A 27,698-nucleotide genomic window follows, 5' to 3' on the forward strand; every position below is an offset into this window, starting at 1 on the left:
GGAGAGGAGGGAACAGAATCTCCGGGGTGGGGAAGAACACAGACGTTGCTGAGCGTGGGCAGCTGTCATGAAAGCAGAGGAATTGGATATCCCAAATTTTGGACAGTCCAGCCTTTTTCCTTAACTCAGCTCCTGGATCATTGGCAGCCAGGTGCTTGTCTGCCTCACAAGGAGGTCGGAAGAGCCTTCTCTGGGGAATGTGGTCAGCATAAGAAAATAAACCCAGAGATCCTGACTTCAGGGGACCCCAGTGCCACTGCCCGACCAGAGCCCTCCACAGTCAAGACCTCAGTTGTGATTCCCAGCTGGACACACAGCTTTTTAATGTCCTACATTTAAATAAAAGCAGAAGCCAAAGTGTGCTATTTATTTGAGGAAAGAGACTAACATGAAGGACAAATGAAAGCCAATGGAAGAAAGCAACTTGTAAGAAACAGACTATAGAGCAAGAAGAGAATTTTTAAAACTATTGTTAATACCTTCAGAGAAATACAAATAGATATTGCATCCATAAAACAAGTATAGGGTGCTGTAAAAAGGAACATTCGAGAACAACAAAGAGCTTAATATAAAAAATAATAGAAATGAAAAACTTAATTGAGAAAAACAGTTGAAGAAATTTCCCAGAAAGTAAATTTTAAAGGCAAAGAGATGGAAAACAATAGAGAAAATACAAGAAAACTAGATGACAGCCTAGGAAGTCCCATGCTATAATAATTAAGAGTTTCAGAAAGAGAAAATAGGAATGTGGGGAAGGGAGGATGAGGAAATTGACAAAGGAATTATTGAAGAACGTTTCTCAGAGCTGAGAGATGTGAGTATGAGTTTTTAAGATTGAAAGTATCCATCAAGTGCCCAACCCTGTGGATAAAAATAAACCTAAACCAAATACAGAAGTATGAAGTTTCAAAACATGGAAAGAGAAACTCCTACAAGCTTCTAGAGAGAAAAAACAGATTGCATATAAAGAAACAAGAATTGGAATGGCAGCACTGGAAGCCAGAAGATGATGAAACAGTGCCTTTTGAGCAAAAATGTTTTCCAACTTAGAATTCTGGAACAGCCAGTTAAATATGGGGGTAGGATTATCAGACATTCAAAGTTTCAAAAACTTCATCTTCTGTATACCCTTTCACAGGGTATATGGAGAATGTGTTCCTCCAGAGCAAGGGAATAAACAAGGAGGAAAGAAGATTTGAGACCCAGGAAACAGGGGACCCAACATGAGGGAAAAGCAAAGGGAAGCCCCAGCAGATGGCAAAGGGAAACCCCGGGACCCCGCTGTGCAGCAGGCTGGGAGTCCCGGCGGCCTGCAGGTCCTGGGAGAGAGGCTCCGAGGAGATGGAGCTGGTGGAATGCTGTTCTATCTATTGGAACATCGTCAGAGGAGGTTTAGACAACTCATAGTGAATTTGAGATTGAATTAGCTACAGGATTGTAGAAAATGAAGCAAATCAAGAAACAAGGCAAGGATTAGATCCAAGGAAAACAAAAATACTGTTTTGGAAAGAAAAAGGAAACCGTAGTAGTAGCCTGCAGCGCTCAGCCATGAAGAGCTTTCATGCAGTCTTAGTAATGCAAATTCTGAAAAGTTCTCTCTCCTAAATTAAAATCTAACTGATTGACAGGATGGGAGGGAAAGGAGAGGGGAGGAAGGAGAGGATGGGAGTAGCAGAAATGGGGGAGGGGTTCCACTGTGTACCTTTTTATATTGTTTTGATTTTTGAACCATGGGAATGATTTTTCTAAACCAAAATAAGTTTTTAATGAGAATTATTTTACTATTTATCATAGCTTTTCCAACAACTGGTTTCCATAAATATATGCTTTCTCCCCTCTTTTTCCTCTTCAGAAATTAAAACACAGAGCACGGGGTTGTTCGCCTGATATCAGACAAATAGACCTTGATGTCAACCGCACATTTAGGGACCATATTATGTTTAGAGACCGATATGGTGTTAAGTAAGTAAAGTTTAATATTATGAACTCTAAATAGCATTTATAAATAGTCCTTTTCAAAGTCTTTATTAACTTAAAATGTGAGTGTTTAGAATGTTTTCTATAGACTATAATTTTGATTTAGGCCCTAAAGGTTTAAGCTTTTGCAGATAATTTGAGTCTGTGTTGTATGAAACTTAGGATTTAATTTAACTTACATTTTTTAACCTATTAGATGCTATAAAATTGATAAATAATCATTTTATGATCTGGGAATCCTTAGAAATACAGCAGATACTTTTATTATTTATCTTAGAAAAGATATGAGAGATTATTTGTATCATTGGTAAATATATCTCTATAACCTTGACCCCATGCATAAATGAAACTAAAAGGGAAGTAAATGAAATGAAATGAAGAATTAATGAACTGAGTATAACAGGGCATTAGTACTACACATTGCTTTATTGCTGTGACAGCTTATGAATAAAAGATACAGTTTTGCTGACTTCTGTATCAGTCAGGGTCCAACCAGAGAAACAGAAACCAGTAGGAGATCCATATTAAAAGATTTATTTTAAGGTATTGGCTTGTCTAGTTGTGGGGGCTGACTAGGCAAGTCCAGAATGCACAGGCAGGTCATTATGAAGCCGAGCTGCTGTCCACAGGCAGAACTTCCTCGTCAGGGAAGCCTCAGATCTGCCTTCACGGCCTTTTAACTGATTGAATGAGGCCCACCCCGGTGATCTCAGATAATCTCCCCTACTTAAAGTCAACAAATTATGGATTTTAATCACATCTACAAAATGCCTTCAGAGCAACAACTAGATCAGTGTTTTGGATCACTGGGGATTATTGTTTAGCCAAGTTGACACACAAAGCCAGCCATCACAGTCTGCCTTTGTCGACCTGACACACATCTCAATTTCCACACAAGACAGTAACAAGGTCATAGCGCTGTCTAACACGATACAGCTCTTCTGCTTACAACTAAGAATGTGCTAATCCTTTCCCCACAAGAGGATGCTAAGTCCTTGGGTAACATTCACTCTTCCGCTTTGATATCCTATAACTTAAATACTGTGATATAAAGTTAACTATTAATACATCTTGTATTAGATGGAAAGGGAAAAAAGAAGGAAGAAAAAAAATTGTCAATATATATAAAGCGTATTCTTGCCAGAGTAAGGGAAGAAAATACTCGTAACAATTACAGTGATCATTTCTGTGACTGGTCATGAGTCATACCTGGTGTTTGTAACTACCTTCTTCCACTGCCCATTCCACATTCCCTTTGCCCTCAGCAAGGGCCTAAGCTGGTTGTGGTTCTGTATCTGGTGAGGTGACCGAAATCATCATTCCTAAAAAAGTTTGGACCATCAGCAGTCCTGCCTGAATTAGTTATTGTAGTTTTCCAGTGACTTCAGTCACAGGGCTGGACAGTAGTACTACGAGATGCCCCAAGCGCTCTGCTGTATTCTAGACGTACTCCTCCTCCTCGTGTCCACTGTCGTAGCAACCCATCCCCCCTTAGTAATCAGGATCCGTCACCTCTGCAGGCACAGTCACCTTCTTCTTTGCCTGTTGATTCAAAGGCATAAGGGAGCCCAAAGTGGTTGGTTAGATGGCAGTTTCAGCTTCCGGTTCAGTGGAATCATTGTTATGTCTCTGTCCTTTTGGAACTAAGATCTCTAGACCAGCAGAGCCTAAGGTTGCAGAGACAGGAAGCAAAAACTTAGCTAGTGGATCATTAGGGATACCAGTGAGTGGAGTCACTCCTATTTCCACCGCTTGAATCTTGGGTCCCTGAGTCCCTGCAATGGGGAAAACAGCACCTTATATTGGAGCCTGATTTGGAGCATATCCAGCTTCCTGAGGATGTTGCTTGCCCTGCGAGGTGTGGCACCTAGCTCGTACTGTGACTGAGTCTTCAACAAGCCACCCCACCGTTCTGTCAAGCCAGCTGCTTCAAAGTGAGGTAGTTAAACAAAAAAGGGCAACAAATTTAAGAAATTTTGAAGTCCTTTGTGTTTTTTGATATAAATTCTATCAGAATGAATGTTACCTAGTCTCAAATTTAGACTGTTTAGAGTATTGTTTCAGTTTGAGCTGGGGATAATTTCTTTATTACAGTGGTAGTTTTATCTGGCTTATCCATTTGTTTTCAGTCAGCCTGTGGTTTGTTTTTTTTAAGTTTGTCATTTTAAAAATATGTGAAATAACTAAATTGTGTTTAATGTGAATTTTTCTCTCTAGGCAGCAATCCTTATTCCATGTTCTCGCTGCATATTCTATTTATAACACGGTAAGTTGGAGCATGCCTACCCAGTTCTTTGAGCTGTATTCTGAGGGACGGGAGGTGCTTTCGGCACCCTCTACCTAACAAGGCCCTCTGGGCCGCTTCTTCACCTCCCAACTAGATGGTCTCCACAGTCTCCTTTAGCTGTGTGGGTCTTTTCAAGCTGACACCCAAAAGCAGCCCTCGGGTCTCAGAGCAGAGCTGATTTGGGAGTGGAAAAGCCTAGATATGAGCACGGTTTGCCAGTGAATGCGACTTTTTCTCTCTCCCTCCAGACTGTTTTGTTTTGTTATGCTTTATGGTATTGATTGTTTTCTTCTTATTTTTAAGCAAATAGGACTGGGAATGAGCAGGGTAGAAGGACAGGAAGTTGGTGGCTAGATTAATTTTTGCTTGTCATTTTATGGCTCCTCATTGCTCCTGGGAGGTACCTTTCAGCCTCACCTCGTATGCAGTAGATGAGGTCCAAAACAGGTTAACCTAGGTGCTTACCGGCCATCCCCAGGAGAGGCTAAAACTAAACTCTTTGGTAATAGATGTGCTATTCTTACGGCATTTACCATTCTTGGGGGAGAAGATAATTTGGGGAAAGATGATTTAGTGTTGGACCTAATATGGGTGTCACATAAGTACTTGGTGACTAGGTCCTAGGGAGGACAACCTTTGAACCTTGGGATGTATGATTTCTATTATAATTCAAACTTTTAAGTTATAAGAACAGAAATTCACTCAAACTCGGGAAAGTTAGAGAGGGGGTCATTAAAGGGACTTGTAGAAACGAAGCCCTAGTTGGGCTCATGGGGACTGGAGCCGGGAAGTGGGGAGTCTGCAGGGGAGGATAGCTGCACCTTCTGTCGCTCCGACCCTGGGGCCACTTGGTGTCTCCTGTCATCTCTGTGAACTGTTTAGTCCACTGCTTCTCTCTGCAGACTGCTTCCTTTGCCTACTCGCTGGTTATTCTTGGGCTAGAATTGTGCCCACAAATTCAGCATGAATTCAAGGGCATGCACCTATCTGATTGCAGTCTCTGGCTTTGCTCAAACTTCCTAAAGAGAGTGTTGTCTGATTAGTCAGTAACCGACTACCTGTTCCCCTGGGCTCAGGTGTCCTCTTCCGGTCCATCAGTTATGCTTCCTGTGACACACACGTGAATCCCTAAGGCCACATCAGAAGCAGGGACTATGGGGAGAGTGGGTGTTTCTGTGGATGGGCATCCCAAAATGTGTCTACATGCAGGTTCAGAAATCTAGAGGAGGCAAGATAGCAAACTGAGAGTTGCAGGAAGAGAGAATTTGCCAGAATCTGAGCAAAGAAGAGGAATAGTGAGCTGAGAATCATACATGAAATGAAATAAATATTAGCACTCTTTAAAGAAAGCAAAATAGTATTGAACATAGGACATTAAGAAAAACATGTAGGTATTTAGACTTTGTCTACACCTGTACATTTATTTTTGAGCACAATTTTCTTCTTTTATGATGTGCAGTATAATACTGTAAAGATTGTAATGTTTATCTCTAGAATTGCCTATTAGATAATGTGTCTAGGCATTTTCTGATATTTTATGGATCAGCTTTGTCTTTGTGTGTATACATGTAACTCAATTTTAAACTCTCCAGCGTCTGTGTTCTCCTTTGCTCTGCAGGAAGTCGGGTATTGTCAGGGCATGAGCCAGATCACAGCCTTGCTCCTCATGTATATGAACGAGGAAGATGCCTTCTGGGCCCTGGTCAAACTCTTCTCAGGTCCCAAACATGCCATGCATGGTAAGAAAACCCTGTGTATTATCATAAACATAAACAAGAGAGAGAAAAAAGGTAAATTAAAACAAAATCAAAGATGCTTGGTAGAATTAAGTACAACAAACTTAATGTCTCAGGACATGTTCGGTGAACTACTATTTATTACTAATTTCTTTTTTCATTTTTCTTTATTGAACTTTTCTAAACTTTTCTGTTCACATTTATTTTCCTTTGTCTTTACCCTAGAGCATATTGTTGGCGTTTTAAAATTCTTTCTTTACTCACCTCAGTCAAAATAAACTAATTTAGGTTTAGAGGAATTTAGGAAAAGGTATATTATTGGTAGCAATAAAAGATGCCTTTTGATCAAAACTTTCAGAAGGTCATGTAATTATCATTTCAGTGAAATGTTTACCATTGACTGGATATTGTGATGTATAACTCCTTGTCAAAAAATAATAATTGAGGCTGGGCACGGTGGCTTATACCCATAATCCCAGTACTTTGGGAAGCCAAGGCAGGAGGAGGATCACTTGAGGCCAGGAGTTTGAGACCAGCTTAGACAACATAGTGAGACCCTGACCCTACAAAAAAATTTAAAAATTAGCCAGGTATGGTGGTACACACCTGTAGTCCCAGCTACTCAGGAAGCTGAGGTGGGAGTTCGAGGTTGCAGTGAGCTATGATCATACAACTACACTCCAGCCTTGGTGACACAGCAAGACCCCGTCTCTTAAAAAAAAAACAACCAAATTGTGAGAAATGACACTTGGGTGTTTAAAGGAGAGGTATATAATAATTAGGTAGTTTTATATTTCCAGTGAAGTTTTTATAATAGTTCCTTCAGCCATAAAATTGGTTCCATTTTAAATCAAAGACTGATAACACGGTCAGGGCACTTGATTATTTAATACTGCAAAACTTGAATAATTTTTTGGTTTTCGATTTAGCACATTGTTTTTAATAGCCTTTCCCTTATATTTGCCAAGCTAAGCAATAAACTTTATTTCACAGAGTTTGGATTGCAACTTGTCTTGGAAATAAAAGTAGCATTTGTTGATATAATGCAAAATCATTTTCCAGTGCCAGCCATGTGGTAATATCAAATTTAAAACAACTTTAACACTAGTTACTTTGAGAATGGATTATCTAAGCTCAGTTTGTGGATATTTAAGCTTTATGTGGTAGAGAACATGCCACATACCTTCTATAGTCCATTGTTTATTAAATCTCACACTCTTACAATGTGGTTTTTGTGGGGTATTATGTGTTTGGGGAGGGGTGTGTTGTTTGGATTTGTTTTTCTCCTTTAGTGTGCCTTGCCAATTATTAACAAATATTATCTGCATTGTAACTGTTTCTGGGCACTTTGTGTCCTGTAAATAGATTCTAAATGTAAGACATATTACTATATTGAGTGGCCATCCAATAGGCAGTGTCATTTAAAAAGGCATCTTGAAGAAAAACAACTCTTTCTTATCAGTCTTTGCTTTGCTTTCCCATTGGCTGGTGTTGCTGATGGATCTGGAAGTACAGTAGAGTGTTACAAGTTGAGTGGTATGTAATTATGTGGAAGACGGCCCAATTTTAGAAAACAGTCATTTCTTTTAAATCTACTTGATAGCTTATCTTCAGCAATTATTGTTACCAGTCTAATCTATAAAACAATATTAATCCTAGTATCCTAACATTTACACTTACCGTGCAATTTAGGTCATTATTATGGGTAAGTTTGTGCTTAGAGATATTTGTTTCTGCGTCTGCCTATGAAATTTTATAACATTATCTTAGTTCTTTGCCTTTCCAGTATGAAAGTGTTATCACTTATAAGTATATGAAAACAAAGCTAGGGCTGAAAAAGATGGGATTTAAAATATTAAGTCTGGAACATCACTGAAAAGTGAAAAAATGCTAGGCGTCTTAGCATCCTTTTAGCTAGTTATTATTGAACTGTATTGACTTTTTCCAAATCAGACTTTTCTTGAAAATTTTCTAACTTCCATTCCTATTAAATTGACCGTGAGAGTGGCACTGATAGAGAGAGAGATTTTTTTATGAAACTGTTTCACTGGAAAATATTACTACGGTAGAAATAGAATCTCTATCTCTGGAAATTTTTACACACACCTTAGAAAATTGAGAACTAGTTAAGAAATAGTTCTGCTCAATAGATTGTAGAGCAGCATTTCCCAATAGTGTGTGCCTCTGGTCCTTGGTGGAACCTAGTTTTGTTTTTTGGAAACAGATGTTTTGTGGAGGAAAAATGGACTCCAAGGTCAAGTAAGTCTGGGAGACTGAGTTACACAAAGAAAAATAAGTCTCATTAAGTCTAAAAGACAACTTAGGAACATTAATAAACTAATACACTTCATGAATATCCAAGAAGGGTATATGTAACATCCAACATTTCCTCTGGATTCTTTTTTAAAAACACAGGACATATATTAACATCTTTCAAAGCTGCATAGAGCTTAGTTTGGGAACTACTAATGTGGAGAAATGTAAAGTCCATTCACTATCTGTCCTCCTTAATGGATTGTGTAAAATATCTGAAAGGAAACTTGTGAATAAAAATAGATGTAAAGTTCAATGAATTAAATACACAAAATAAGCACTAATATACCATTTGCTATCAGTTACCTCCTAGATATCTTATAGATTATATTGTATAACCACTTGGGATAACATACAGTTTTTAATATAACATTGATCATGTAGTGCCTGTATGTTTTAGCAGATGTTAAATATATAGCTTTATAGAAAGGGTTAAAAAGTGATAAAAACTTTGGAAACAGGAATGAAATTTTTAGAGTAAACCTGAAAAAAGTGATAAAATGTTTGTTATATATTGTATTAACAGTAAAACATAATGATAAGTAGTCAAGGTTAGAATAACCTATGAAAAATTTTAGGCATTTAAGATACGGCCCAATATCTTAAGAGAACAGATAATCTTGATAAACGGGTTTAGTTTCCTTTTTTTTTTTTTTTTTTTTTTTTTAGCATCCTTGGTTTCCCTTTTAATTCAGAAGTATTTCTCCCACTTTTAAGATTTACAGGGCTATAGGAGATCTTAGCAAACAAATATTAGGCTAAAATTTCATTACCCAAAGCTTATGTACAATTATTTCCTTGGTAGAGAGGAAAAATATTTTGGTAACTACTGGATGTGTCCTTTTATTTTTAACAGTTACAAAAGAAATAACGTACATTTTAAATTGGGGAGGGGTTGTTGGTATTGTTTACGAAGTATTGTTTTTATGTTTGTATTCTAGGCTTTTTTGTCCAAGGTTTTCCTAAACTCTTGAGGTTTCAAGAACATCATGAAAAAATACTGAATAAATTTCTGTCCAAGCTTAAGCAACACTTGGTAGGTAGATGTGACACTGACTTACACCCACCTACCCCAAGAGAAAAGCTAGAATAGTTAAATTCAGTCTTTGGTCTCAATTACCTTATTAATTTCTAGTGTCATCCATTTCATTTATTATGCAGTTATCATTTCCAATTATTTGAAAAACATTCCATTTGTAAAATTTAATATTGATGAACTATCACGGTCCTAATTCATAAACTCAAACTTCTTTGAAGCTGATAAATACAGACAATATGGTGTTTAAAGATATGTGATTTCTCAGTTATTTTGGAGGGTTTTTTTTTTATTGCACAAAAAGTGCTTAAAGGGTCATACAAACTCGTTCCTAGTGAACCGTATATATGCTTTACTATAAAACACAGTTTAGTAAAACAAAGATAGCTCACTATAAAATATATTAAAGAGAATCTAAACATGTTATAATCCTATCATAAGAGGAATTTATTCTTGGAGTGATTCTGAGAAGTAAAATTTTGGGAGAAAAATTAAGAATAGAAAAAAATAGAAAGCATGAAAAATATTTGTAACAAGATGGTTTTATGTTTAGCTTTGACATTTACCTCCAATGGCCTTCCTAACTTTTAGTATTATAGTGTCCTATTTTGTTTGTTATGATCCAGAAATTGTGAGAGCTTTGTTTTTTCAGGATTCTCAAGAAATCTACACAAGTTTTTACACAATGAAATGGTTTTTTCAGTGTTTCCTTGATCGTGTAAGTATTTATTTACAAAACTCAATCATAAAATTGTAACTGTAAGGTGAGGGGAAACTGTTAACCTTATTTCTGTTTTGTTTTGCTTTTAATTATAGACTCCCTTTACACTAAACCTCAGAATATGGGATATCTACATCTTTGAAGGAGAGCGAGTTCTTACTGCTATGTCTTACACAATATTAAAATTACACAAAAGTAAGAAAATGCTTAACTATAAAGATTTCATAAAAATCAACACTTATTTTAACTGTGATTTCTCATTCCCCACCCTACTTGAAGTTCATTGTCTTTTAATAGTGTTTTAAAAATATTCTTGAAAATCGGTGGAGAAATTATCTTCAGTTGGTACTTTACTGTCATTGGTTCTTTCTCATGACTAGACGCTCACTACATTGCAAAGGTCTGTGGTTCTCTCCTCTTTATATCAGTTGCATTTTCATACTTAAGCAGCAGCACGAAATTAGTTGATTTGTTGGTTTCACTAATAATATTCTTCTTAAAAATATTTATTTATTAGGGATAGGGTCTCGCTCCGTCGCCCTGGCTGGTGTGCAGTGGTGTGATCACCGCTCTTTGTAACCTTGAACTCCTGGGTTCAGGTGATCCTCCTGCCTTAGCCTCCCAAGTAGCTAGGACTACAGGTGTGTGCCACCATGCCTGGCTAATTTTTTTATTTTTTTGTAGAAATGGGTCTCGCTATGTTGCCCAGGATGGTCTTAAACTCCTGGCTCAAATGATCCTCCCACCTCAGCCTCCCAAAGTGCTGGGATTAACAGGTGTGAGCTACTGCACCTGGCCACACTAAGAATAATATTCTTATTAAGTATTTGTTTTCACTGGGACTCCTTTCATCATTCTGAATCTCAAGTTTGTAATAGGAAAACAGAGAGACCAAAGAAGCCTGGCCCCTTAGTTAAAAGGGCCAGTGAAAATATTTTCTATTACTGTTTCCTTCATCCAGGGGAAAAAGCACCCAGCTCCAAGCTGTGGATGGGAACTTGCAGATCCGTCTCTCTGCTTGATGGCATTGTGGCCTCTGGGGCAAGTACAGTGTCTTCAGGTGCATAAATGCGGCAGGTTTTTTTCTTAAAAAACAAAAAACTGAAGACTTTTCAGTTGCAGTATTTCAAGGGCTCTGTAAATTTGACACATTATGCCTTACTTTCATATTAAGAAATGAGTCTTATTCATCTTTAAAGCCTCAATTCAGCCTTAAAAATTATGCGACTTCTCTTGTAGCTATGCAAAGAAGAAAATCATGGAAAGCTTTAAAACTTCATCTAGTACGTACTTCTCCTCTAGGTTGTACCACATAGTTTCACATTCATTGTACACTCTACCCTCTTAACATTATACTTGAATGATCTGTTCAGCTTCCTGACTAAATTATAATGTAATTGAGTGCGTGGGGTCATGTTTATAGTTCTTCTCTCTGCTGTGCTTGACGTTGTTCTAAGTACATTTTAGGTACTTTCGTATAAGATTGTTTGGTTGCTTACTTGAAAAGCATGGACTTCTGGAGTGCCAGATTAACCATCCTTTAGACAGGAATGAAAACACCCTTTAAAAGCACCTTTGTATTGTTTACGTTTTTCAAGAAAAGGATTCAGAAGTCTTGTGGTTCATTTCCCCTACACTCATTCCTTGTTTCCTCAACACACAGATTAAAGCACCAAAACAATATAGTTGACAGCAAACCATTTTCCAAGACTCAGGGCTCTGTCATATGATTATGTGAAATCTCTTTCTTCTTCTCTTCCCCCTGCCCCCATCCTCCTCCCTTCCTTTCTCTCTTTCTGGATTATGAATGGATCAAATTATAGAAGAAAAGTATAATTTTTATTGAGAGATACTAGTTTAATGTTCCCTAAACAGTGAGAAGGGGAATATTGCTATATTTCTTTGTAGTGCCCTTCTTCCTCTTAAATTTTTTTACCTATATGACCATTGATTATTTTTGACAAGTAAAATGTTTCTTTACTCTTTGTAAACTTTTAGCATAGCAACTGCTTTATACACCGTGTGTCATTAGACTAAATAAGCTGCTGCTGCTGCTGTGCTTTTCTTGGTAAGGGGGGCAAAGCTCGAGGACTTAAATGAAGTTCCTTCACCCCATATAAAGCTTCAAAACCCAAATGGCAGTTTGCGGATGGGATGCTGCAGGGTGTTGGTTAAAGAGTACAGAGTTAGGAGGAGTGAGTCCTGGAGGCCTGTCATGTAGCATGGTGACTATAACGAATAGTAATGCATAGTATGTTTGAAAATTGCTATGAGAGCAGATTTTATGTGTTCTCATCACAAAAATAAGTATGTGAGGTGATGATACATCAGCTAGCATGATTTGATCATTCCACAATATATACATTTATCAAAACATCATTATATACCATAAATATGTACAGTTTGTCTTTAGCCAATTACAAAACTAAAACCTGTTTCTGGGCATCTCAACCAATAGTTAGCTGATACTTGTAGGAGATTTTTTTTCTTTTTCTTTTTTTTTTTCATTTCTACCATAAAAATACTTGGAGACATTGTTACTAGAGGTTCATCACACAGTGATTTTAAATAATAAAAAATCAGAAACAATCTAAATGCCCATTATTAGAAGACTGTTTAAGTGAATCATAACACATACATACAATGTACTCTTATATAGCTATTAATCAGGATGTAAAATCATATTTGTTAAAGTGAGAGATGATATATTGAATGGGGAAAAAAGCAAGAAGGTGAATAACTTGGAAAGTATTTAGTTTTGTAAATTGGTACACTTACACACACATAAATACATGTACTTGTAGGGTATTGCATAGTGGGATCTTAGCAGACTTCTACTTTCTTCTTGGTGTCTGTAGTTAGTTTGAAAAGTTTTTTCAATAAAATGAATTTCATAAGTAGAAGTAAAACTCACAAAATTAATGATCCAGATTTTTTTTGAAAATTCTGAAACAGTAATAAATATAGACTTAAAAGTGGATTTGCCTATTTTGCTCTGTATGAATAGAACAGAAAGGCCTCCTGTCCTCCTGGGTGATCTCTGTGTTGTATAGGAAGTTCTTGCTCTGGTTAACATCAATGCCCAGGATGGTTACTCTTAAACCAAGGAGAAGGTATTTGACAATATTCTCTTCTCCACCCTTACCCACCCCCCCATATGATTACCTGCTTTCTCTGTGATCACTTTAATATCAGAGGATATTTTTGTCTTAGTTATAATGATATTCAAAATGCCATATGTAAGTTGTATACTGTATATACCTTTTTTATACCCTTTTATAAAAAAATACTATACCTGAATAGAATATATTTTCTTTTCAACCTAAAGTAGCTGTTGACTCAACTTTTATATTTCTCTCATTCTTTCTTAGAACATCTAATGAAATTATCTATGGAAGAACTTGTAGAATTTCTTCAGGAGACCCTGGCAAAGAATTTTTTCTTCGAAGATGACTTTGTAATAGAACAACTTCAGATTTCTATGGCAGAACTAAAGCGGGCGAAATTAGACCTTCCAGAACCTGGTAAGAAGTACCTCCCCACTTTATAGCTACACAAAAATTAAGATTGGCAGACATGGCACAGTTAACTTGAGCCATTTCTCAAAGCATAAGCATGGTACTTGGGGTGACTTCGTGGAAATCAACATCCTGCCAGCTGCTTATGGCTTTTTTTCTTATTTTAAGGCAAGGCAGGTAAACATACTAATTAAATCTGCCTCCTCTAATAGAATAACTATACTATTCATGCGTAAATTTAGAAATTTGGTTGATATATAATATTGTTCAACAGAAGTAACCGTGGTGTTTAAACAAGCATAATAATAAGCACTTTTTGCTTTCGTCATCTCATTTTGTGAAACCATATATACTAGGAAGGCATGTAAAAGCCCCATTTTACAGATGAGGAAACTGACACTTAAATACTTAAATATGAAGCTACAGAACCACCAAATAGTATTACTGAGACTGGAGTCCAGTTTTTCTGACTATTAATCCAGGGCTCTTTGCAGTATGTTGCAGTGTAGATAATGTATTTTATTCACTTATTGCAGAACATTTTTCAGCACATACTGTTAGGTTGTCTATAGATGCTCTGCTGAGGATTGAAAAACTGAAGAGAAAGATGTGTTTCTTGCTCTACTGGTGCACACAGAAGAGAGAATTTACACAAGTGATTACTAGTGGTGTGTGGATAGGCAGTAACAGAGCTAGATACAGGATAGTGGGAGAGAGTCAGGGGAAGGGGAGTGGAAGACAAGAGGGAAGAAAAGGAAATTGCAGAAAGATCACAGTAGCACTCACTTGGCTGCCTTCTGTCGTGTCCAGGCCGGTGCCGTTACAGGAACCCTCAGATTCTGGTTGTGCTCTGCCTAATTCTTCCTCCTCCACAAGGAAGTCTGGGTCTTCCCAGCCCAGAGGGTTGGATTTTGCATTTCTTTGGTCTTTGCCTTTCCCTTTTACTTTTAGAGGTCTTTGAGCCTGATGGAATCCTCTGTTCCTTCCATTTGTTTCTTATTTGGTAGGGCCGTAATTCATACATTAAATGGCATTTATTTTTTAAAATGGCATTTATTTTAATTTTGAATAGTTTTCATGGTCATTCTGCCATCAGTATTATTATTAGTAGCTTATAGATGAGAAAACTTGAAGTTCAAGGTTCAGTACCTGCCCAAGGTCAGAGAACTGGTAAATGACAGGCCTCTCAATTGACCCCAGGCCTGATTCCAAAGACACAGCTGTGCATTGTGCCAAATGGCTGCTGCTACTCACAGGTCTCTTTCACATTAATGTGCCTTTGAGTATGCTTCTCCTCCAGGAATGCCCCTAACAGTTCTCCAGATACCTGTGTCCTTAACTATTATTAGTTTTCATCACCACCTTCTTGAAGTCTTCTCGGCTAGTCCCCAGCCTCCCCAAACCTGTAGGATTTGACAGCCTGTATTTCATGTCTGAACTGTCCCGTCCTCACACTTCCAGTGCCTGAGCACGCGAGTATCAGTTTGTGTGTTGCTGTTAGAGAAAGTTCCTGTGACAGTGGCCGTGTCTCTGCCTCACTAGTACTTGATCTAGTGCCTGGCAGATAGTAGACATGCAGGCAATATTTTTTATAAAGTAAGTGAAGTTCCAATGTATGTTTTAGATGATAAAAACCTACTGTGTACAAAAGATCAGCACAAGGCAGTTTTGGGGGGTGACAAAACCATTCTGTATCCTGATTGCCCTCGCGCACACACATACACGTGTCAATTTTATTGTAGGTTAGTGTCTTTTTGAGGGTTTGAGTGGGTTTTCACTTGTATTTGTTTATGTAATATAAACTGATGTTACACACACAACAGTTTTCACGTGTGTGTGTGTGGACTGATGCTAAGAAATACGAAGTGCAGGTTTTTAAAATTGACGTTATTTCTCAAAGATCTATAGAATTTGCATAGCATTAAATATGTTTCTAGTGAGAGATATGTTTAAATACTTGTCTCCCTTCTGTTTCGCTACCTTTCAAATTTAATCTGCTGAAAAAAGTCAAGCCTATGAGGCTAACTACAATAAGTTTTTTGAATATTCTTTTATTATGATAGCTATTATATAATTTAGAAAGCAAACTATTTCTTTTAATCACCTTATGGAAGGCTACAATGTATTTGAGTTGTATATTCTTCAGGCTAATGTTACATTAAACAGAAATGGAGTTGTATTTACAATCAGTGATTTTGTGAGAATATTTTAAAACTCAGTTGGACTTAATATTTGATCCAAAGGGGATAACTCTTCCCCAGAACAATAGAATAATTTTTGTGACAGCAGCCCCCTACCATTTCTTACTGAAAACTCTTAGAACAGTCAGAGTACATATATTCTGTTATTGAAACTTAAAAGTAGAACGCTGCTCACAGAGAGAGCACTTAGGGCATTTTGCTGTAATTACGTGTCTCTTGGGTGCAGAAAGCTGCCGAAGCTCTCAGACCATTTAGCAGCACATCTTGTAGGTGAGTGTGGCCTCCACCAGGTGGCGACAGAGACCCGAGCAAGATCAAGGGTGGACAAGGGAAGGCGTAGGAGGGATGCTCTCCCTTGCCCTTTAGGGACCACTGGAGTATTCTTTGTTTTCTTTTAAGAAAAAAATGTTACTTAAGAGGAAACTAATCAACATTTTTACCTTTATTCTAAAATGTATCAAGTTATATTTCTTTGTTTGGAGCATATTATTCTAACTGTTAGCACGGCCATAAAAATACCACTCATCTGACCGAACACTGGTGAAAAATATCATCACTGTGCTGTTTTCACAAAGGCAACGCCCGTGACATCTGACAGCAGCAGTGGAAGTAGGGCTGTAGGTCTTCACTTCCACTCCTGTGTTGTTAGGGGGAGAAAGGGGACACAGAATTTTAGTCATGAAGCTGGTAGGAGCGAAAGCATTATATCTGTTGAAAAGCAGCCCAGAATGAAAGCATAGATGGTAAATATTAATTGTGCCTGTATATAGCTGTCTTTTTTGACATCAATTATGCTCGAATCTTTTAGTTACCGTGAGTTGCTTAGGGGTGAAAAGAGATATTTAAACCAAAGATCAAGTATAGCAGTAGTTGTGTGTGTGTGTGTGTGTGTGTGTGTGTGTGTGTGATAGTTCAGATAGGTCAAGCTACCTCTACAAAGAGCTTGTACCAAACGTTGAATGCTTTGTTTGGATCTACTTTTGTGGAAAAAAATAGAGAATATTTAGTAGCACGTGAAAATGGTGCTGGTGATAGCATTTGGCCTTCTTATAGGGTCTACACAGTGTCTCTTCCGCCTAGTGAAAGTTGAATAATGCATCTTCAAAAAGGAATCACCTGTATAGTGAAGTCAGGTAGATTTTTTCTCTTAATGTCAGAGTGACAGCAGTCAGATCCCCGGGCACAGAGTCCTGGATCCTGGCACTGCTGTGGGAGTCGAGCCTCTGCCCTGTCCACTTGTGAAGCACGAGCGTGTCCCTGCACAGACAGGAGAGTCCCAGAGAGCAGACAGCAGGGGCTGCTGCTCAGGGGGTCCCTGGGGCCTCCTCCCTCTCCTGCCCTCTGCATCCCACCCGCCTCCGCTCTCCATGTTTCTCCTCTGGTCCTCAGGGTAGGTGTTTGCCTACCTTGATGTCCTCCCCTCCCCTCCCGCTGCCCTCCCTCCTCATCCCTCTCCTCACCCCTCTCCTCTCCCTCTCTCTTCTTTCTTCCCTTCCTTCCACCCCTTCTCCTTCCTCGTCCACAATGTTGCCCCGAGGGCCCCCAGGACCATTTCTGAAATGTCAGCAGTGCATGCACATTGATCATTGGGAATGTCTGAGAATTTTACACTATTCAGAGGTGTTAGGTCGGTGATGGGAGGGAGTAACTTGTATACGGCACCATCCAACGGTGTTACCAGTCGACAAGTATTTAGGGAAGATAGATGTTGATGCTGGTCTCATGAGTCACATATTAGCTACACGTGTTAGCATGTGGTGTGCTCCCTGGCCATGGATCACTGTAGAAAGTAGGAGTGAACGGACACTGTTTGAAATTAAGCAAGCCCTGACCCTGCAGTGTGGGCCTGGTTTATGTGATACCATTATCCCACTGTGTAGGGGCCTCGTAGCCTAACTCACTTTACTGTCCTTAGAATTTGGAGGAATTGGTTTCTTTAAGCACCCATGTTTTCAGAGGCTCTTTCTTATATCCCTGTCTACTGCCTTCTTCCATCCTTACTGAAAATCTTTGTCAGGGCAAAGAGGCCATATCCTCTAGATGTTTTTGTGCATTTGAGGTACTTGCCACATTCCTCTCCTAAAGAGGGGTTGTCATTTAGGAATTAATTAGATACAACGTCATTTTGTCTATACTGGTTTTTTTTCTCCAAACCCTACTACATCTAGTTTCTTAGCTATGTGGATTGTGGATATTTATATCCATTATGTTTCTGACCTGTTTATGTGGACATTGTCATTACTCTAATTCATATGACTTGTGGATGAACGAATGGACATTTTGTCAACAACTTCCTTGTAAGTTTATTCCTATTTTAGGTACGATGGGAAGGAATACAGAAGAAGTACTTAGGTTATGGTCTACTTGGGGAAAAGGGGAATGTATTACGGACTATCATGGAGGAACTTTAAGGGGCTGCTTTTTGGAAATTTTGAATAGTTACAGATTCTTTTCCCATATTAGACTCTTGCCCATTCAATAAATAGAACATGTTAAATTTTTCTTTTAATTATAATATCATGAGTAGATGCACAGAATATTAAGTACTCTTCCTTGGAGAAATTTCTGTGTTTACTGCAATATAAAGTTGTGTTAAGTATAAGGTAAATACTTTTCTTGAAAAGTTATATCTCCCAAGTGTGCGTTACACATACCTTTACATTTCATTTCGTGCCTGAAATTACCACCTTAGTCTCTCCATTACATCTCACTTATTAAATTCTTTAATTTTTAAATCCTAAGAAATATGTGCTTTATATCCATAATCCCACATTTTATTATGTGTCTAGTTAAGGCTTTGCTGATGTGTGCCTTTTATGTATTTAAAGGATTTCAGAATGAAAATCTGTGGATGTTTCAGCGTAGGATAGTCTGTGCCGTGGCAGTGTTTTCCCCAGAGATGTTCCACATTCTCTTAGTCCTCTTTCTCCCCCCTTCTTCCTTCCACCCACCTCTAATGTGTTTTCTTAACCTCTTCCATGGCGTAGGTCCTTTATTAAACCCTCTTGCTGCCATCCTTGGCTTCTCTTCCTCACCCTGACGTCGTAACTAAAGCCAGCCCCGTGACTCTGTGTATCTGAAAGAGAAGAGACGGGGCAGGACAGGACCCCTTGTCCCTACCGAGGGATGGAGGCACTATTCCAAATGTTTTGCTTCCACGTTTTCAGTAAAAAATAGGTTTAGAATGAGAAAATTTGAATACATATTGATAAGAGGAACTTGAAGCCAAATGTGACCAAGATGTGACTTAAGAGACCAGACACAGTAAGTGTGTCCTGGAACATCCCACTGGACCAGGTGAACTTGTAAATGAGATTACTGTGTCAGTCTTCTTTGAAACACTATGGAACAAACAGGTGTTGGAAGGAATGCCGTGTATCCTAGGTGCATAGCAGGTTGTGCCGTCCAGGATTATGTAAGTGCCCTCTGTGATGTTCACACGACAGAATCGCTTCATGACTCGTTTCTTAGAACATGTTCCTGTTGTTATGTAATTTATGATTGTATATCGTATAGACTAATATTAATAATAACTACCAATTGCTAAGTATCTACTGCTATATGCCGGGAAATATGCTAGACTTTTTTTCATATACTAACTCTCATCCTCACAGCAAATATACAAAACAGATATTGCCATCCTCGTTTATAAATGGGAAATCTGAGACTCAGGTTCATGACTTGTCCAAGTTCACACAGCTTATTAGTGGCAGAGCCAAGATTCAGACTCAGGTCGTTTTGTTCCTGTGACCGTGTCTTTCCACCATGCCTTAGAGATACACAGCTGAACATCTGGCAGTCACTGGCCATGAAAAAGCCCAGAAGTACATTGTGACTGCCGACAGCTGACACATTGTCCACTGCAGTGTTGAGGATAAGGGACGCCATCATCCATCTTACTCAGTTAGTTCCAGCCTAGAGCAGCGCCCAGACTCTGGGTCACCGTGCTGAGAAAGGGCGCCATTTCACTACACCATCATCCAAAAGTAGCCATAGCTGAGGGTCTGTGGAAGCCAGCCCCAAACTGACCATTCCCAGCATTAAGTTGATGACCACAGGACATAGAAAACTACATACAGGAATCTGCAGTGTCGCAACTCTCTGCCTTTCATGTTTGCCTTGCTCAGTTGTCTTTTTGATGTGGTTATATAAGATATATTTTAATGACTGTAGTTGGTCTCATTACATTGTTGACATTGAAAATGTGTGAGGACCATGAAAGCACCATAATGATCATAAGTAATGGAATATGTGACTTTCTGCTAACAGAAAAAGGCAGTCCATGAAACTTGTTTTTAGTAAAACCAACCAATTTTGAGATTTGGGGTGTAGACCTAAGGGTAGTTACCCTTTGAAACACCTGATTTCAAGTGACTTGGGTTTTCATGAGCTGTGGGTTGACACAGACTGAAACGTTGCAGAAACAGGCTGATCGTCTGCAGAGAAGCACGTGCAGCTCCCGCAGGTAGACTCACCTTCCGCGGGAGCACACGTGAGATGCGACAGCAAGCCAGTTAGAAATCTTACTTTTTTTTTTTTTTTTTAAATACTGCTACGGAGAATTTTAAAAACATTTAAGATTATTTCATGTGAACTAAAAAGTTGGCGGCCTCTGCAGGCTGCCGCAAGCCAGTGACCATTGGAGGTTGCTCGCCCCCAAGGCTGAGCATGATAATCTCTACGACGAATCCAGTTTTGTCCCCTGGAACAGCACATCTTGCAGGCACAAGTGAGCCACTCTCTGGGTGCCACAGTTTTCCTTCCCTTTTTAGTGGCTGTGTTTTCCATCAGGTTCCTACTGACGATTGGCTGTTGTTATTGTCTGATAGCAGCCAGCGACTTAGCCATTCGGCTCACTGTGTTCTGCCCTTAGAAAACTGTCAGACAGTGGGGACTAAAGGAAAGTTTATAAATTTAGTTTTTCTGTTATATAGGTCTTTAAATCTTCTGGATAATTTGTGTTTGTTGGGATTATTTGCCTCCAGGGAAGAAGGAATTCATATATTTATGTGGGACTAAATAGATAACTATAAAATCTATAGAGTTGATTAAAAACCTTTCAGGAGATACTAAGTAGATTTTAATTTTATTTTCATCACTTGCTTTTAACTTGATGGGCTGAATAACTACTTCTGAATATTCTTGACTCAGGCAGCGTTTTAGTCAGCTTCCTCCATTCCATGCGTTTCACATGTTGACCAGTCAGAAGCTAAACCGAAATGCACATTTCACGTACAACATTCATAAGGCAAAGAAAACTTTTCTCAATGACAAGCATTTTAAATTTGGGGTTATTAATTAAAATAATTTGTCCACATCTCACAAAACATCTTTCTTACAAAAGGGTGCAAGGACAGTGTTGGTTACGCCAACTGTTAGGGAACAACAGTGTCTGCGTTTGGCTGCCTTTAAACCCGGAGTCCTGCTGAACTCTGCTTATTCCCTTACAGTTCATGTCCAACCACCGAGCAGTGTGTGGACTGTACCTTAAAAATACATCCAAGAAGCAACCTCTTCTCTCTCCTCCCACCACAGTATAGTGTAGGAATAAAGAGTGAAGGCTCTGGAATCAACTCGGGGTTTGAATTCTGCGTCTTACTAGCTATGTGGCTTTGAGCAGGTTAATTTCTGTCTCCGTTTTTCTCATCTGTGGAATGAATAAAATAGTAGTGACCTGCACTGTGTGCCTAAGGCTAACGTTGTAGTACAGCTTTTTGAGCAGTGGCTGACGTGGTGAGTGCTTAGTAAGTATTAACCGTTTCTGTTATTAGCATGATTAATTATTGCCACAGTCTAAACCCAACCCATCACTTAAAGTGACCTTTTTAAGATATACATCAGATTATGTGACTCTCCTGCTGAAAAGCCTCTCGTATTTAGCAGTGAGCTTGGAGTAAAATCCAGACTCCCTACTACAGTCTTCAAGGCCCTTTGTGTGTGACTCTGCCTGTCCCCAGCTCCAGGCCTTTGCTCAGAGGGCTATTGTTCTTGCTGGAATCTTCCTTGCTCTGCCCTGCCCACTCCCAGTCATTGTAAGTGCTTTTTCCTGCTTTAATTTGCTTCATAGCACTGTGCACAATTAGAATGTAAGGTCCAGAGGGACAGGACTTCGCCTGTGTCATTGCATACTTGCGGTGCCAGCACCTAGAACAGTGCCTGGTACATAATAATTGCACGTATTTGTTGAATGTTAAATGAACGAAACAAACTGTTATGGCCAACTCTAGTTCTTTTTGTGCTTTCAAATGTATATAATACAGAGCCTGCATAAATATTGTCAAAGTTAAATTCAGTTGAAACCATCAAAAGTTTCTTTGAGGTTTTATGAAAATGGTGCAGTGGAAGAGAACAGTGAACTGAGAGTGAAAATGCTGGGTTTTCATTCACTTTCTGCCACTGCAAGATCACTTGGCTTCTCTGAGACTCTTGCTTCCCCACCTAGAAAATGCAGGCAGGACCGAATAGCTCTGGACCCTGAGGGCTCTACGGAGCTCCCAGTGGAGGGAAGAAGAAGAGCTTTGATTGGTAGGAGCCCTGAGCCCTCCATTTTAACCAGAGCAGCTTTCTGTATATTTTCTTCATATATTGGGGTTTCATATGAAATTTGGCCTATGAATAATAGGTAATTTCCTAAATGGCCAGTCAGTTTCCTTCAAATCCTTATAAATTTTCTGTTAATTATTTAAAATATAAAACTAAAGGTATCCGATATGATTTTCTTTCTTAGTCTAATTTTTTTTTTGCATTTAAAGTAGAACGTTAACTTTCAGTTAGTGAGTACTTTCTCTTTTTTCAGGAAATTGTACTGTGGGAGGTACTTAAGAATAAGAATCTATTTGGGGGCCACTTTGAGACCACAGTGGAGAGTAAGGTGACTTTTAAATTTGGTGGGTCTGCTTGAAGTTGACAGGAAAAGTTTTACTGCCATTTCAAAACCATTGCAGTTGAGGCTAAAGTGAAAGTAGTATCATGTTAAGACCCTGAGCTAGTGACCTGCAGGATTGTATTAGGAATAGAAATGCGAATGTCAGCCTTGCATTCTTGGAAAAGCACGAGATAATATGTCTTAACAAAATATGAGAGTCTTGTGTTACACAAATGTATGACACTCACCCATCAGTTTACAAAATGTTCCCACCCACACATTGCCTAGTAAGCTTTTGAGGGGTGCGTTTTAGTGTCCGTCTCTAAAAGATGGATAATCCCACCAGCCGCTAAAATGCTGTGGTGTAAAAGTGTGTGTATAAATGAGTGTACGCGTACCAAAAGGATGCAGTTATTAAAAATGTATCTTTTATACTGGATACTGTTTCCTTATGTATTTTTTGTACTTATGAATTTATTTTCTCTTTAGGTAAGGAGGATGAATATCCAAAGAAACCTTTGGGGCAGCTTCCGCCTGAATTCCAGGGTGGTGGCATCAGTCACCTGAGCAACGGCCAGAGAAGCGTGGGCAGGCCGAGCCCCCACCCGGGCAGCAGGAGGGAGGGTGCGGCGTTGTCGCAGCCCAGGAAGCACGAGCACTCCCCGCGCCACCAGGGGAGAGCGGGCACCCCGGAGCGCGCCAGGCCGCTACGACGGAAATCGGTGGACGACGACAGCAAGAAGCTTAGGGAAGAGGCGGATTTTCAGAGAATACCCCCGTCAGGTCCGCACGACAGTGCCAGGCAGTATAATCATGCCGCTGCTAACCAAAACAGCAACGCCACTTCCAACGTCAGGAAGGAGTTTGTGCCCAGGTGGAACAAACCGTCCGACGGCTCAGCTGCGGAGAGAACTGCCAGAGTCGCCGACGGTAAGAGCAGACAGGGGCACCCCGCGCTCGCAGGCGCCCCGAGCCCCGCCGACGCCCGGGGGCCGGTGTCGCACACGAGGCCGCAGCCCAGGGCCCTGGAGGTGGAGGACGGCAAGCGCGGCTCCACCGCGTCGCAATACGACAACGTGCCCGGCGACAGCGCGCCCGGCGACGAGGGCGAAGGCGCGGCCGCCGTGGAGGAGGCCCTGGAGAGGGCCCGCTCGCACAGCCCGAGGACCGCTGCGCCCCCCGGCAGCCTGCGGAAGCCCTCGGAGCCCAGCGCAGGCCCCGCGAGAGCCCCCGGCAGGTTCGCCTTCAGGGTGCAGCCCCCCGGCCACGCGCGCCCTGCCCACGGCGACGCCCCGAAACACTTCCCCGCCGCCAACAGCTTTGGGTCCCCCCGCTTCAGCCCCGGGGCCCCAGGCCGTCCTTCCGGGAGGCCACACGGCTCCAGTCTTTCCATCGATCTGTCTCCGGACAGAGCGTCCGGCCGCCCGGGCCCGCCCGTGCTGCCGTCCAGCCGGATGGAAGTGCTTCCCGCGGACGTCGCCGCTGGCGGGCACCCTGGCAGTTCAGGGTCCCCAAAGCACACGCAGTTCATCCTTCCTCCGGTGGATTATTTGCCAGACAGCCGAAGGTGGCCGGAAGTGACTTACACTTACAGGCCCGAGGTGCACGGGCAGTCGTGGGCTCGGGACACTGGTCGTGGCAGCGCAGCACAATACGCGGCATTCCAGCACGTCCCCTTCCAGGCCCACGGGCTCCCCGCGGTCTCGGTGGACAGCCCGGTGCGGTACAGACCGGCCCGCGCGGTGGAGGACGCCAGCCCTCCCGGCTATCAGTATTCAGGGCCCTCGCCCCCCGCCTACCACTACAGAAACAGGGACGGGCTTTCCATCCAGGAGTCGGTGCTGCTGTGAGACCCGATCCCACGAAACGCGCGTTGCTGAGTCTGTCATTGCCAAAGCAGTATTTTATACTATTGTGAACAACTTGCACAACCCTGGTGTCTGTTAGTGATAAGCATATATGGAAATGTCTTCATCCTCATGTAGATGCTGCTTAAGATGAGCATTTAAATTACGTCATCACTGACCCTGTTAAAAAGAATTTAACCTGGAAACAGCAATAGCAGTTAGGGATGCACGCACAGTGATAAGTTATTACTCAGTTCCATTTATATCTTCCTCCAAAACCTGAACGTTTTTACTCTATTGGCCTGTTCTATTTCCACTAATGTTACAAGTACTGAAAAACCATAGATTTGGTATTTTTAAGGCTACTGTGGTGTGTATGTCTTTTAATAGCTGTCGTAGGCATCTGTGCATACACATTTGAACGCAGAACTAAAGAAGTGTTTTTAAAAAGTACTTTTAATTCAGACCCATGGAATAACGTGTTATTCTTCTTTTCCCTAATGTCTCTTTTACTCCAGTTTTTTTCCTCTCATATTTTAACCTGGGTCTTAAACTGACTAAAGAGTTTCCCTGACTTTATTAATTCAGCATCTCACAGAATGCTCATCATTCTCCTTCAGTTGCTACCCTTTTCTTTGAATCTGACAATTAAATACATTGGAGGGAAAGGCTAACCGCTTAATGGTGCTTAAAAATCAAGGCAGTTAAAGTGAGTTTATGGCCTGAGGTGTAGGGCTCCTCGTATCTGTTTACCAGGCCAGTCTTAGCGCTCTTGTGTGCTTTGTTCTGGCCCGACTCCTGCAGAGCTCAGAGCAGGCTGTCCCTGCCTGATGCCCAGGCCATGCTGGGCACAGCTCTGCAGTGGGTGCCGCGGGATCCATCAGCGCTTGCCCAGGACGCAGCACAAATGCCTTTGAAATTCCTTTGGAAGCAGGATCAACAATGTGGTTCCTTCTCAGTTCTGCCCCAGGGTGGTCGTTTACATGATCCTTTCCTGGCTTTCTGTCTATAGAGAATGTGGTCAGTGGGTTTTACTGTTCTTAATCGGGCCATTAAATTAGCCATGTAAAAATGATAAAAAATGATCCTAATTATTAATAGGAGTGTAGGATTTTGATCTTTTTAAAAAGTATAGCGTTACTTTCATGCTTTTGAAAATATTTTTTTTTCCTTTTTCATTGAAAAAAATTCAGGTTTGTGGTAAAAAAAAAATTAGTAATGTCTTTTAAAATATCCTATTACACTACAATCACCAAAACACTGACAAAGTTTTGGGCCCTCCAAGAAAGTATGACTTCATGTTTAATTGGGGAGCTTGTTTTCGACATTACTTTGCTTACATTTGAATACTAGAGAGTAGAAAACCTAATGCGGATGGTTCTTCCTGTTGCCAATTGGAGCTTTAAGCTTTCAAGGTACAGAAGTATGTCGATTAAAATGAAAGTAACATTTGTTTAGCTAGTGAATGTGACAATATTTTTTATGTATATAATGAGTCTAATGTAATTTTAATCAACTTGGTAATGATGTTATTAAATGGCAAAACAAATGCAGCGTATTAAAGCTGAACACTACACTGAAGCTCAAACAAAACCCTGGTAAAATAACCAGGCTCTTGATTTAAATCATGTGGAACCTGCGAAATAAATGTATATAAAAATGTAGCTGAGGATATTAATTCTAATTTTTGAACCATGATTCTGTGACTTATAATAAACCAAGCTGTACAATTTAGTTTATGATAGCAGTATCTGAGCTGCTCCAAAATATATATATCAACGTGGTAAATACTGTAGATTTATATATATATATGCAAAATATATATATACACACACACAAGCACTATTTTCTTATGTCATCTGACATTTTTTATCTGTATACTTTTTTTGATGTGATTGTTTTTAACATGCTGAAAGTAATAAGTATATTTTGTTTTGTGTCTTTTATGTGTATTTTTTTCATATGGCAAAAATGGGTGCATCCCTGATGCGTCTAAAGCTAATCCTCTGCTAACTGAATGTGTGCTGCCTAGTGTTCTCTTACGTAACTTTATATATATCACAATTCTATGTCATGTGCTTTATTAATTTCCAGTAAGATTGTGTTTAGAACTACATCACCTTTCCCTTTGTTTTATTTAATATGACATTGTTAATAGCAATAAGGCATTAATTATAGTCTTCCCCATTATAAAATGAAGCTCTCTATGTTAGTTTTTTAACTAGGGAAATTTAATTCAAAATTATTTTGCCACCATACAATTTTACTCTTTCAAATTTATTTTTTAATAAAAGATAATGAAATAATGAACAGATAAAATAATACTGGTAAAGTGGGTCAAAATATATTGATGAAAAACCTATTGGGTAAGGATTTTCTTGGTGTGGAGACTGATTTTACTCTATGACTGTAGGTGCATGGTTTTAAGTATTTTGCCAAAATTACATCTTTTCTTCATAGCAGTCTTGTGTAACATAATAAGTGCTTCGGTATAGGTTTTATTTTTTAATATTTACTTTGAGAAGTTAAAGTAGACCCAGGGTTTCAAAGAGTTTTAAAACTTTGACTCTTTCAGGTGTTTGTTTGTTAATAGGATTTTTTTTTTAAATGAGAAGCTTTTTAAAGCTGAGAGATATATATTATTCAGATATCAAAGTATCTATGATAAAATGTTTCTTGAAAGAATAAAAAGAAATTCGGTCGATGGGATGTTTCTGGAGAAGAAAACTAGATATTTACAGAGTGCAATTGTTTTAACTTTTTCCATTTGGAGAAGATTCTAATACTAAATTTTGTCGTGTTCAGTGTACTATTAAAGTAGACTTTCATTGTTCTAGTCACTTCACATGTCTCCCTCGGGCCCCGTTGTAATGCAAGCACAAACCAGTACCTGGGCAGTACTTTCTTGAGATCTCTTTTCTTTCTCTTTCATGATTAGAGAAAAACATGCCATGTCTACAAATTGGGATTTTATTCCGAGGACCTATAGCTTTATCTTCTGGATTTAAGATTATGCTCAGTTCTCTTTTGGAATCACACCTTGATTTTAATATACACCTGATTGTGGGTTATTAAGATTATGGTTTTGGGATTTATTTTTGTTTTTTTGGCCTTTTATTTTAAACTTTAATGGATTTTAAATGTTTATATCTTATATGGACATTAATGCTCATTGACCCGGTGGGTTTAAAGAGCCA

General features: G+C 39.6%; 1 protein-coding gene across 2 annotated transcripts in view; it reads left to right on the forward strand.

Moving 5' to 3' along the window:
• USP6NL (USP6 N-terminal like) overlaps positions 1-26,718 on the forward strand; it is a 113,430-nt gene extending 86,712 nt beyond the window's left edge. For both annotated transcript variants that reach the window (XM_045535962.1, XM_045535968.1), the window contains exons 7-14: positions 1,853-1,962; positions 4,195-4,243; positions 5,883-6,003; positions 9,255-9,349; positions 10,002-10,067; positions 10,166-10,265; positions 13,442-13,594; positions 23,144-26,718. In XM_045535962.1, the coding sequence (XP_045391918.1) occupies positions 1,853-1,962; positions 4,195-4,243; positions 5,883-6,003; positions 9,255-9,349; positions 10,002-10,067; positions 10,166-10,265; positions 13,442-13,594; positions 23,144-24,504 (2,055 nt within the window). In that variant the 3' untranslated portion in view covers positions 24,505-26,718. The remainder of the gene's footprint in view (positions 1-1,852; positions 1,963-4,194; positions 4,244-5,882; positions 6,004-9,254; positions 9,350-10,001; positions 10,068-10,165; positions 10,266-13,441; positions 13,595-23,143) is intronic.
• Positions 26,719-27,698: the final 980 nt, after the last annotated feature.

This window comes from Lemur catta, chromosome 1, assembly GCF_020740605.2.
Source record: "Lemur catta isolate mLemCat1 chromosome 1, mLemCat1.pri, whole genome shotgun sequence".
Taxonomy (NCBI): domain Eukaryota; kingdom Metazoa; phylum Chordata; class Mammalia; order Primates; family Lemuridae; genus Lemur; species Lemur catta.